The sequence below is a fragment of the Helobdella robusta genome (assembly GCF_000326865.2).
Source record: "Helobdella robusta unplaced genomic scaffold HELROscaffold_88, whole genome shotgun sequence".
NCBI lineage: Eukaryota > Metazoa > Annelida > Clitellata > Rhynchobdellida > Glossiphoniidae > Helobdella > Helobdella robusta.
The window spans coordinates 373,845-386,433 of NW_008705503.1; the positions used below are offsets into that span (position 1 = coordinate 373,845).

The 12,589-nt window shown below is 34.0% G+C and overlaps 3 protein-coding genes across 3 annotated transcripts in view; 2 read left to right on the top strand and 1 right to left on the bottom strand.

The window, feature by feature from the left end:
- The window catches only part of HELRODRAFT_182561 (hypothetical protein), a gene marked incomplete at both ends in the record, with an annotated part of 6,606 nt that extends 1,488 nt beyond the window's left edge, over positions 1–5,118 (top strand). Inside the window, 6 exons of the mRNA XM_009032809.1 lie at positions 405–460; positions 590–757; positions 1,893–2,047; positions 4,210–4,230; positions 4,326–4,410; positions 4,845–5,118. Coding sequence (XP_009031057.1) covers positions 405–460; positions 590–757; positions 1,893–2,047; positions 4,210–4,230; positions 4,326–4,410; positions 4,845–5,118 — 759 coding nt within the window. The remainder of the gene's footprint in view (positions 1–404; positions 461–589; positions 758–1,892; positions 2,048–4,209; positions 4,231–4,325; positions 4,411–4,844) is intronic.
- Positions 5,119–6,391: 1,273 nt separating this feature from the next.
- HELRODRAFT_182562 (hypothetical protein) lies at positions 6,392–10,268 on the top strand (the record flags this gene model as incomplete). Its single annotated transcript, XM_009032810.1, has 6 exons — positions 6,392–6,437; positions 6,568–6,828; positions 7,724–8,215; positions 8,447–8,725; positions 9,436–9,532; positions 9,620–10,268. The coding sequence occupies 6 exons, from the start codon at positions 6,392–6,394 to the stop codon at positions 10,266–10,268; spliced, it is 1,824 nt and encodes a 607-aa protein (XP_009031058.1).
- A 340-nt stretch (positions 10,269–10,608) lies between these two features.
- Positions 10,609–12,589, bottom strand: part of HELRODRAFT_182563 (hypothetical protein) — a gene marked incomplete at both ends in the record, with an annotated part of 8,039 nt that continues 6,058 nt past the window's right edge. Inside the window, 4 exons of the mRNA XM_009032811.1 lie at positions 10,609–10,711; positions 11,069–11,100; positions 11,379–11,481; positions 12,048–12,255. Of these exons, the coding sequence (XP_009031059.1) occupies positions 10,609–10,711; positions 11,069–11,100; positions 11,379–11,481; positions 12,048–12,255 (446 nt within the window). The remainder of the gene's footprint in view (positions 10,712–11,068; positions 11,101–11,378; positions 11,482–12,047; positions 12,256–12,589) is intronic.

The window sequence follows — 12,589 nt, forward strand, 5'->3', positions numbered from 1 at the left end:
GTATATATGTGTGTATGTATATGTGTGTGCATGTGTGTGGGTATGTGCGTACGGATACCTGTGTGTATACAAAGTAAACATTTGCATACATATACGTCGTTTATTTACGTACGTCTGTGTGTACGTGTGAATTGTGTATATATATATATATATATGTGTGTGTATTTGTGTGTGCGTGTGTGTAAATGTGTTTATGTGTGCGCGCGCTGTGTTTGTAGAATTTTTATTTGCAAATAAACACGCTGATAAACTTTTAAACATAAGTCTTTATATTTTAATAGGGTAAATAAAGAATGTCCTTAGAAGAAGATAAATATCTACAACCTCACTCATGGCAATCTTACAATGGAAGAACAGTTAAAAAAGTTATCAGATGTGAATCCGCTTTTGCTACATCATGACAGGACGACTGTGGCAATTGTGTTTTAAATGAACCGGATAAATCAATCAATATGCTCCAGTCAGTTTAAAATCTAACTGCAAGGCTTGTCGCAAAAAAGCTGAAGTTCGAAGGAGTAACTGAAGTCTTAACATATTGAAAAAAAAGTAATTTTAAAAATCGGTGTATTAATTTTTGGATTCTTATAAGGCCTAGCTCTTGGATGGTTACTGTGCAAGTTCAGCAAAGAGACATCTGGATGGGGTGGGCATTTGAGTTCGGACGATGTGAACAGACTTCCTTGCTGATTGGATCGCCTGACGTGGTCCTAGTTGGTTCTGTCGTCTGGTTGAGCCAACCAGCCACTTCTCTAACAAGGTCAAACATATTTTCCGCTTTGCTTAGAATAGAATTGAAAACTTACCTATTTTCATTGAATTAGCAATGCTTACTTGATTTTTTTATTCTTATGGGGAGAGCTTTTGAGATCTCTTTGCAATTAGCGTTGTAAAAATTAGCTTTTGTATAATTTTTGTTTATTGTATTTATACATACAAACAAACAAATGTATATACACACAAACATACAAATTATACACACATGCAAATATACAAACGTGTGTTTGTTTGTGGAGAAACGTGATAAGTATAAACAGACCTGATCGATCTAGATTACTGTTGTTGCGGTTGTTGTTGCTGATGTGGTTGTTGTTGCTGTTGTTGATGTTGATGTGATGTTGTTGATAAAGTTCTTTCTGATGTTGTTGTTGAGGATGTTGTTGAGGATGTTGTTGAGGATGTTGTTGATGTTGTTGTTGTTGTTAATGTTGTTTTTGTTGTTGTTGATGTTGTGAACGTCTCAATCAAAAAGCTAAAATGATGAAGACAATGTTCATTAAACAGTTCCCTCACAACTCTAACGTCTTGATAATAATACAATAATTGTTCATGATAATGACATTCATATCTTCCGCATTCTATTTCTACAACTAATTGATGATTTGTAAGGTTGAATAAGATTAGAAGAATGAGCTATTTTGATGACACATATGTTAGAACATTACTACCATTATTAAGAAGAGTTGAAACAGTTACAACTACAACTACTACAACAACAACAACAACAACTACTACTACTACAAGAACAACAACTACTACTACAACTACACTACTACAACAACTACTACTATTACTTCTACTACTACTACTACTACTACTACTACTACTACTACTATTACCACTACTACTACTACTACTACTACTACTACTACTACTACTACTATACTACTTCAACAACAACAACAACAACAACAACAACAACAACTACTAGTACTACTACTACAACAACAACTACTACTACTACTACTATTAAAACAATATCATTGACAACAACAACAACAACAACAACAACATCATTAATAATAATAATAATAATAATGATAATGATGATAATAATAATAATAATAATAATAATATAATTAATATAATATTAATAATAACACACGCGCCAACAGACATAACCTGCATAGGACTAAAAGTAAGTACTTCTGGAAAAGATTCGAATGGTCTTATATAGGAATACACTTTGATGATGATGAAGACGACGACGAAGACGATGATGTTTGTGTCCGTGGTGATGTTGAGAAGACAAAGGCAATAGTTTGGCGATGTTAGAGTTTGTGGTGATGATGAGGAGAATTTTTTTGAGGTTGATGTGAGTGAGATTGTTGATGATGTCGTTGATGTTTTTGATAATGGTGATGTAGATGGTAAAGAAGCTGCTGTTGCTGCTGCTTCGGCTGTTGCAGCTTATAGCAATTAGGGCGACGTTGATGAAAATGACAATGCGGTAGTTGTAGTAACAGTCGTATTGTTAGAACTAGATCTGCATTTAATTAACATTAAGTTTCACTTTCATTCTAGTTGTAGTAACTGTAGCCATTACAGAAACTACTTGTATTTTGCAGCTTCATAGTACATGGTTGTAGTAACAGTTAATATTATTAGTAGTAGTAGAGTTAGTAGTAGTAATAAAGTGATAGTAATATTAGTTGAATTTTTTGTGATGATAATAGTAGAAGTAACAGTTTTGAAGTAGTAGTAGTAGCAGTAGTAGTTGTTGTGGTAGCAGTAATAGTAGTGGCTACAACAACGACAACGACATGGCTTAATTTAGTTGTATGCCACAAGGGAACCAAACCAGTCTGGAGTGAATCTTTGGGGCTGTCGTTTAAAAACCAACAAAAAAACTTTGTATGTTGATGTGTATATGTTTTATGTTTGAGTGTATGTATTGTATGTTAAAGTGTATGTATTGTATGTATTGTTTATTAATGTGCACAAGTTGTATATTAGTTTGTATATACTGTACATTATTGCGTTGAAAATAAGGTTACTGCAACAGCAGTAGCAGCAGCAGCAGCAGCAGCAGCAGTAGTAGTAGTTATAGTAGTAGCAGCAGTAGCAGCAGCAGCCTTAGTAGTAGTAGCAGCAGCCTTAGTAGTAGTAGCAGCAGCAGTGGTAGTAGTAGTGGTAATACTATTGTAATATTTGTAGTAACTGTAATGATACAATAAGAGCGCTGAATTGTATTTGATATGTGTATATCTATTTTTGTCTATATACTTCTCTGTATGTTTGTATGATTGTATGTATGGTTGTATGTATGTGTGTTTGTTTGTTTGCATGTTAGTTAGAAACCTCTCTTACAAAAAATGTAATTTTTAGTATGTTTGTATGTATGTATGTATGTGTAGATACTTGTATTTTTTGTATGTATGTATGTTTGTTTGTATGTTTGCGTGTTTTGTATTTTTGTATTTTTGTATGTTTTGTATATTTGTATGTTTGCATACGATCCATCAATCTGTGTAGACATTCATCTTACGCCACTCCGTGCGTGAAATTAACGTGTCTCCTTACGCTATGACGTCATATCGACGTCATCATCATTACCGTCATCACGGTCGTCATCGCCATTAGGGTAAACGTTTTTTTGTTGTCGGTATTGTTTGGAGTTGATGTTGTTGTTGGTTGTGTAGTGTTGATGTTGTTGCTGTTGGCAGTGTTGTTGTTGTCGTTGATGTTGTTGTTGCAATGACGTCATCAGTGTAGATGTTTTTCTGAATGGTGTTCGTGATGATGTCATTGTTCCTTTTTTTTATTGATGTTGTGAAAAAAAAAATAAAGCGCTAGCTTTTCTAATTTTGAACGTACCAAAGATACATAATTGTTATTGTTTACCTTAGCTCGCTTTCAGAATATAAGTTTGTAAATATAAATTATGAAATGATAAAAAAAATGAATGAATGAACAAATAGAAGTACGATTGCTATTATTATTTTCATTATTTTTATTAAGCTGTCCGCAGAGAAAAAATGCTGGCGGAGCTATTAATCATAGTAATTATATTTATTACTTAATTAAATTAACTAATAATTATAACAATAATAATAATAAAATTTATAATAATAATAAAATTTATTATTATTATTGATATTATTATTATCAGATATACCCAAAGTTTCTCCAAATGGCACAGACCAAGAAATCAATATTGCAACTAATAACAAAATTAGTAGTAGTACTAGTAGTAGTAGTAATAATTTAATTATTATTAATAATAATAATAATAAGAGTAAAAATAATAATAAAAGGATTAATAAAAGAGGTAAACAAAGCGTCGGGCACAACTCTAGCGATGCTAACAAAAGTGATGGCTTTGCTAATTTGGCTTTTTAATTAGATGATTCGCTCACTAATATGTTTATTAATTAAATATCTATTCATTCATTTGTTCATTCAATCATTCGTTCATTCATATTTTTGCAGGCGCCGATTTTCGTGATAAACGTTAGTATTTTAATTTTATTCATCCAACTACCCATCTACTCATTCATTCATTCGTTCGTTCGTTCGTTCATTCATTCATTCATTCCTTTATCCAGCTGAATTTTACATTCAGTGTTTCCTGGCTCTCATGCTGGTCGTCGTCAGCATTGTTCTCTGCTTCCCTCTCAAATGGCTTGAAAAGTCCGTGAATGAATGAATGAATCAAAAATGAATGAATGTTGGAATGAATGAATACATGAATGAATAAATGAAAAAACATATAAGCAACTGAATGATAATATCAATCACAAACAGCAGCATTATTCACCATAATCGCCCTCGTCATCATCATCATCACCACCATCATCATCATCATCACCACCATCATCATCATCATCACCACCACCATCATCATCATCATCACCACCACCATCATCATTTTAAACATCACCACCATCTTCACCATCATTCTCACCACCATTATCGTCATCCTCACCGCCACCACCATCATCATCATCATCATCATCACCATCATCATCATTTTAAACATCACCACCATCTTCATCATCATCCCCACCACCATTATCATCATCATCATCACTACCACCATCATCATCATCATTTTCACCCCAAAGGTTATTTTTGCATGGTGATATAAAGCCGAGTAGCCTCATCAACGACCCCTGCATCGTCTACATCCCGGTCACTTTTAAGATACCCCCAGAGTTCGCTGATCCTGATAATGATGAGAAAGACGACGACGATGATTATGATGAAAAAAAGGACGGCGGTGCTGGTAATGATAGTTCAGAGTATGGTCGCCGAGGGGACGGTGAAGATGATGGCGAGTGGAAGAAGTCGCAGCTGGTGGAATCCAGCTACCTCCAGTTCAGGAGTGTTAGAAGATGATGGTGGTGGTTGGTGATGGTGATGATGGTGGTGGTCGGTGATGGTGATGATGGTGGTGGTAGTGGTGGTTGGTGATGATATTAATGTTAAGGTTTGGTGATGATGATGATGTTAGTGGTTGGTGATGATGATGATGGTAGTGGCTGGTGATGATGACGATGTTAGTGGTTGGTGATGATGATGATGTTAGTGGTTGGTGATGATAATGATGATGGTAATGGTTGGTGGTGATAATGATGCTAGTGGTTGGTGATGATGACGACGACGACGATGATTATTATCATTATAGAAGTTACGGTGATGATGATGGTGATGATGATGGTGGTGGTGATGGTGATGATGATGGTGGTGGTGATGGCGTTGAAGAAGATGAGGAGGAACTTGATGATGACGGTTGTCATCAACTTAAAATTTAGTAATTATAGACAGTCAATTTTACTTTTTATCGATACACAGTCTCTGTCACACACACACACACACACCACACACACACACACACACACACACACACACACACACACACACACACACACATACACACACACACACACACACACACATTAACATATGTTACCCATTCTTTGTTTCACTGTGTTTTTCATCGATTTTCATTGTTTGAAATACATTGGCATACTTCGTATAAAACTTTATATGACATACAAACTTCAATATATTTATATGTATAGACAAACATATATAAGCTATTTATACATGTATATACACAAACACACACACACACACACACACAAACAAACACACACGTATATAAATGTTACAGTGTTATTAATCAAATCTGTTAATCAGTTATTTCAAACTAAATTGCCTATGTTATTATAACGAGTTAAATATCATTTTGACTCTATTTATTGTTATTATTGTTGTTGTTATTATTATTATTACTATTAATGTTATTGTTGTTATTGTTAAGTTTGAGATAAGAAAGCAAATAAACATGAGCGGTCTTAACGTTATTGTTAGTATTTTTAGTACGTTATTAATGGCACTGATGTTACTGTCATCAGTGAGTCCGATCAACAACAACAACAACGACAACGACAACAACAACAACAATGATAATAATATTAATAACAACAATAACTATAACAGTGAGCCATATACTGATGCTAATAGCTGCCTATACAGAGATATCGTTTGTAGTAGTGGCCGTAGCAGCAGCAGCAGCAGCAGCAGCAGCAGCAGTAGTAGTAGTAATAATAATAATAATAATAATAACAACGATAATAAAGTATTTTGTTTGAGTTGCAACATTAAAATGGTAAAATCGGTGAAAGATGGAAAATCTCATTGTAAGAATCTGGGTAAGACATTTTTTTTTATAAATTTATAACTTCTACTACTGCTGTTACTACTACTGCTGCTGCTGCTGCTACTACTACTACTGCTACTACTACTATTACTACTACTAATACTAATAATAATAAATTGTAGATATGAAGCTATTGAGTTTTAGAGAAAATTCAATTGAGGTTGAAAACTTGTTAAGCAGCGTGTTGTCTGCAAAAAACAACAACAACAACAATAATAACATCAACAACAAAAACATCAGCAACAACAATAACAACATCAACAACAACAGCAGCAGCAGCAACAACAACAATAACAACCACAACAACAGCTTCGGCGAAAGCGTTTTGATTAATGCCCAATTTGTTTCCTCAGATTTTTGGCTTTGGGTACCTGATTTGAAAGGTCATGACTGTGATCTTTTTATCATCATTTTTGTTTCATCATCATCATCATCATCGACATCATCATCATCATCATCGTCATCATCGTCGTCTTATTATCATCATAAACAATCACATACACGCAAGCGCACACACACACGCACACAAACATTATTTCAGAATCGTCATCATCATCATTGTCATCCTCATCATCATTGTCGTCATCATTATCATCATCAACATCATCACCATCACCACCACCACCATCATCATCATCATCATCAGATCATATGTTATCATAAAATCGTCACTATGAAACTTTTGAAATAATGCTATAAAACAAAATCAAACCTAGCAAACACTGTGGTGCTGGGTTCTGGAGCAGCTGGAGAACGAAACAGCTTCATGCGGCCCTCCATGAATATATATATATAGCGATCAACATGACAGCCTACACTCCTTCATCTGCCAGTTCAACTTGAATAACGGTTTGTTTTCAATGAACAATTAAATGAATGAATGGACGAATGAATGAATTGATATCTATTTTTCAATATATAAACATCTATATCTCTGGATGATAAACGAACAAAATATGAACGAACAAACAAACCAACGAACGAACCAACAAACCAACCAACAAATCAGACCAAAGAATTGACTTTTCATAAGAACACGACTTGACTTATGCTATGCTGTCCTGTCTCGACTTCTTTTCTTGACTTCAAATTTCCCGACTTCCAACGACTCAACTCCAAATTGACTTTTAACAACTTACCCCAACAATACGAACCTCCGTTGGTAGATAGACAACGAGATAAATGAAAGAACGAACGAACGAATGAATGAAGGAATGAAGAAGTGACTAACTGATCATTCAATTAATTCATTCTAAAAATTAACATTAACAATTTCAGAAAAATGTTCCAGAAATCATTTCCTCAGAGCATGGAACGATTACCGTGTCTTCCATCCGTCTGATAGCGACTGCATAGTATTCGTTTTGAAGCCAACTTTTAATTATTTCAAAGCCAGAAAGAACTGCTTGGACAACAACGGAGATATACTATCATTTGGATATCCAAATTTATCCACGAATAAAGATACATATATCGATAATTTGAGAAACTCTGGGAGTAAGGATAACAGATCAATGGATGCAGGAATAAAAAATGATGGACTGAAAGAGGAAGGATTGAAAATTGTGAACGGATTGAAGGAGGAAGGATTGAAAAATGTAAACGGATTGAATGAAAGTATGAGATTAAGACAGATTGAATATTGGATAAACCAAATGGATGACGAGCTGTTGGATAGTTCTAACGCGTTTTGGATTGGTTTGGTTAAAGGAATTTGGATGTGGAATGAGGATGATGATGATGAGGATGATGAAGATGATGTAAAAACTTGTAAGGAGTTTTTATTTCTTCACGACGATGATATGGACAATGAGGATTGGAAAGATGACGATGATAGTTGACCGTGACACTGATGAAGAAGATGATGATTATGACAATGATGATGGTAAAGATGACGTCGATGATGAATTGTTAAGACGATGATGACTATTGGAATGATGAAAATTTAACTGTATAGACACAGTTAAATTATTAAACCCGTAATTATTTTTCACTCCACAGCTCTTACAATCAAAGAATTCAACTGGGCAAATGAACAACCAAGTGAACAAATTGAAAATTCTTGTGTATATATTAAAAAAAATAATAATAATGGTAGCAATGGTAATAGTGGCAGTAGAAGCAGCAGCAGCAGCAGCAATAGTAGTAGTAGCGGTAGTAGTAGTAGCGGTAGTAGTAGTAGTAACAGTGGTGGTGGTAGTGGCGATTTTTTGTGGTTCGCCACAAGCTGCTTGGAAGAGGATGGAGATAAATATTTTGCCGCTATATGCATGGGTAATGGTCAGTTGATCATTTTGAGTAGCTTCTTATATTCTCCGTATTCTTATTCAATTTTATTTGTGAAAAATTATATAAAAATAAATGTTTAATAAACTTTTTTCATCGTTGGTTATTACAGGTTAGCTGATTAAAGTTATTTACTTACGTGTTTCTGAAAGTTAGGCTTTTGATCCATAGGTAGAACTTTACATGGAGACGAAATGACGTCATCGTCATCAGCAGCGATAACAACAACAAAAACAACAACAACGAAATCATCTTCATCATCAACAACAACTACTACTAATAAATACGACAGTTTGTTTTGTTTTTTTTTTGTTAATAATAATAATAATAAGAAAAATAATTATAATAAATAAAAATTGAAATGAAGAATAATAAGAATGAGAAAAATAAGAATAATACAAATAAGAATGAGAATTTTTTTTTATAATAATAATGATAATAAGAAAAATATTAATAATAAATAAGAATCGTTATATTGGTTGAAAAACCTAAAAAAACATGACAATGCAATTAACCATACTACTATTACTATTACTGCTAATACTACTACTATTACTACAACAACAACAACAGCAGCAATAACAACAACAACAACAACAACTACTACTACTACTACTGCACTTGCTGCTACTACAGCAACTACTATATATAATATATTATTATAGTTAATAATTATGCCATTCATAATTTTGTTCAATTAATAGCCGGCGTTTTAGCAGCCATCGCCATTAGCAGCTGTGCGTTGGTGGTCGTGGTAGTGGCTGTCGTGTCTGCATTCGTGTATAAACGTGTTATAAAAAAGTAAGTATTTCTTTGTAGTATTTCGTCCGTTATGTATTGGTAATAATAAATCTCTAAAGTTTCATATCTCACTTGTAACCTTAATAGAAACAACAACAACAACAACAACGATGATGATGGCCACAGATTCGTGTATAGTTCATCGAGTTTCTATGATTACCCCATATATTCTGATGCCAACTGTGCAACAATTTCACAACAACATCAACAACATCAACAACAACAACATCAACAACAACATCAACAACATCAACAACAACATCAACAACAGCAACAACATCAACAACAACAACATAAACAACAACAACATCAACAAGATATGTACGTAAACAGTAGTATTGTTCCAGATTTGCTTACACTATACAACAGTAACGATGACATTAACACAACAAACCATGACATGGACAACGCGAGCCACAGTGTCAACATCGATATCTCCAACGATTTAAATAACAAAACCGGAAATGATACAACAGATTCATTTCCGTTAAAAGATAAACAAGATGGAGATCGTCGTCCACAACCTAGGATAGCGGATACGCAATATGGCCACCGCCAACAACTTCCGGTTGCAGAAAAACAAGATGGCGGACGCCAACAACTTCCGGTTGCAGAAAAACAAAATGGCGGACTTCAAAAACTTCCGGTTGTTGAGAAACAAGATGGCGGACATCAAACGATGCATTACAGAGTGTCAGGCGGCGATATATATTCTATTGTTTTAAAAAATTCATAAGTACTTAAAGTATAATATATTTATTATTATTATTATAATAATAAATATTATTATAATAAAATAATAATACATTAAGAACGTATTATTCTTCCTGATCTGCTATTTTTTCAATAGGAAGAAAAATTTAAATAATTTTGAAGCCAATCAGATAATAGCAATAAATGAAAGTTCATCTTGCTAAGAAATGAAATGGAAAAACCTTTGATTGGATCGGATTGGATTTTATGGCTACATATTTTTGTCGTGTTTTTTTTTATTTGAAATGTTATCTTAGTCACTGGACAAGAGTTCAATGGACAAATGAACATTAATGTGGTTAATTTGTTTTTGAAATTGAACTTTAGAAAATTATTTCTTGATGTCGCTTTCCTGGCCTGGCATTACTAAGATATGAAAACAGAGCACATTCTAGAAAACCGCATGGTTCAAAGCGTTGAAAACCACTTGTTCATTTTAAAATATGAAAAATGTTACTAATTTTTTTCAATTCTCAATGAATTATTTGTTATTTTAGACCTGAATTAATCTTTTATCAACGTTAATGATTGATAAGTTTGAAAAAAAAGATTTTTGAAAACCAGCTAATTCTTAAAATTATGAAAAAACCATCCAGTTCTTTATGTATTCGAAAAATGAGCTTATTTAGTCACGAGTAAGCAAGTTCCAGTTTAAAGTATTAAAATTCAAGATATTTTTTACATTAGAATTGGTGATTGTTTAGCTTTTTTCATAGTGAAAATTATGATAGCAGATAAGACAGTAGCAGACAATGTTACTGATGATATGATGGTCACACTAACTATGATGACCACATTTGATGCTGAAGTTGTGGCTGTTGTTTGTTTGGTTGTTGTTAGTTGGAATGTTGATGTTATAGTAGAAGGTGATATTGATGTTGTAGTTGATGTTTTTGTCGTTGTTGATGACATTTGTGTTGACGATAAGGTAACGTAGGGTTCAGTTGCTGTTGTTGTTGATGTGAGTGTTGATGTTGTTGAGAATGTGGATAGCAAATTTAATAAAGAAGTTGCTTCTTGTTGTGTTGGTGTTGTTGGGGGCAGTGGTTTCGGTAGCAACATCGGGATTGTTGTTGGTATATTCATTGCAAACATTGTTGATGACGTTGATGTGATTGACATTGTTGTTGATGTGATTGACAGCGATGCTGATGCAACAGACGAAGATGCTTCTGTAGTTGCTGCTGTGTTTGTACCTTGAGGGTATTTTGTTAAAAATTGTTTAAATATTTTAGTTCCATGCTATTTTTTTATTTCAACTGTTTGGATTTTTTCAGAGTTATCAAAATCTGCGGACGAACAGCGTATGCAAACATACGTAAATCACACATGACACATACACACACACATACACACACACGCACACATACACACACACGCACACATACACACACACACACACACATACACACACACGCACACATACACACACACGCACACATACACACACAGTGAATGTTATAAACGGGGGATCTTCTTGCATTTAAACTCGGTCACGCCAATAGAGCAGCCTTGACCTATTGGCCAAAACCATATTGCTATACATAAATTCAAAATTTCTCGCTAACCATTGTAGCAAACACAAGAATTGGTGTCAATTGATGATGTTCCAGACAGTTTTACAACAGGGTGATAGAAAAATGCAAGAGTGGGTGGAAAGATATGAGGCCATCCAACGAAATCCGCTGGCACTTCACTGTTATCAGAGTACCAATAATATTTTAGGCTGGTAACATCTACACGAACATCTACCCAGGTATACGTGTTGCCGAAAGTTTTGTGAACTATTTCGTTGATTGTCGTCATATTTTCCGGGCTCCTGACCTCAAGAACCGTCATGTTCACTGACGAACAACTCGCCTGACAGCTTGAAAACGAGATCCAAGTTTGGATGTTTTGATAGCAGGAAGCGCGCACGCACGTACAATCAACGTCTGATCCCGCATTGAATCCAAGTGCAACTGCCAGTACTGGAAATAACGGATGTGATGATTTTGATCTGATTTATTTTTTATTATAAAATGAAAAAAATCATTGATTTCATAAGTAATGAACTTTGGATCTTTGAAGCATACCTATGAAAATGTTCGTGCTATTAACCAGTCTTGTGTCCATTTGTGACAAATTTTACAAAAATGAGATAATACTAATAAGAGGAACAAAGAAAATATCGGGTTGTTTGTACATTAATTTGTAAATTTTCATAAAATATTTTTACAAAAATAACTTTAAAACAAATTCTTAAAACTATTTCTCGACCCAAAATCGGCTTTTAGAATGGCACACAGATGTTAAAAGATTCTA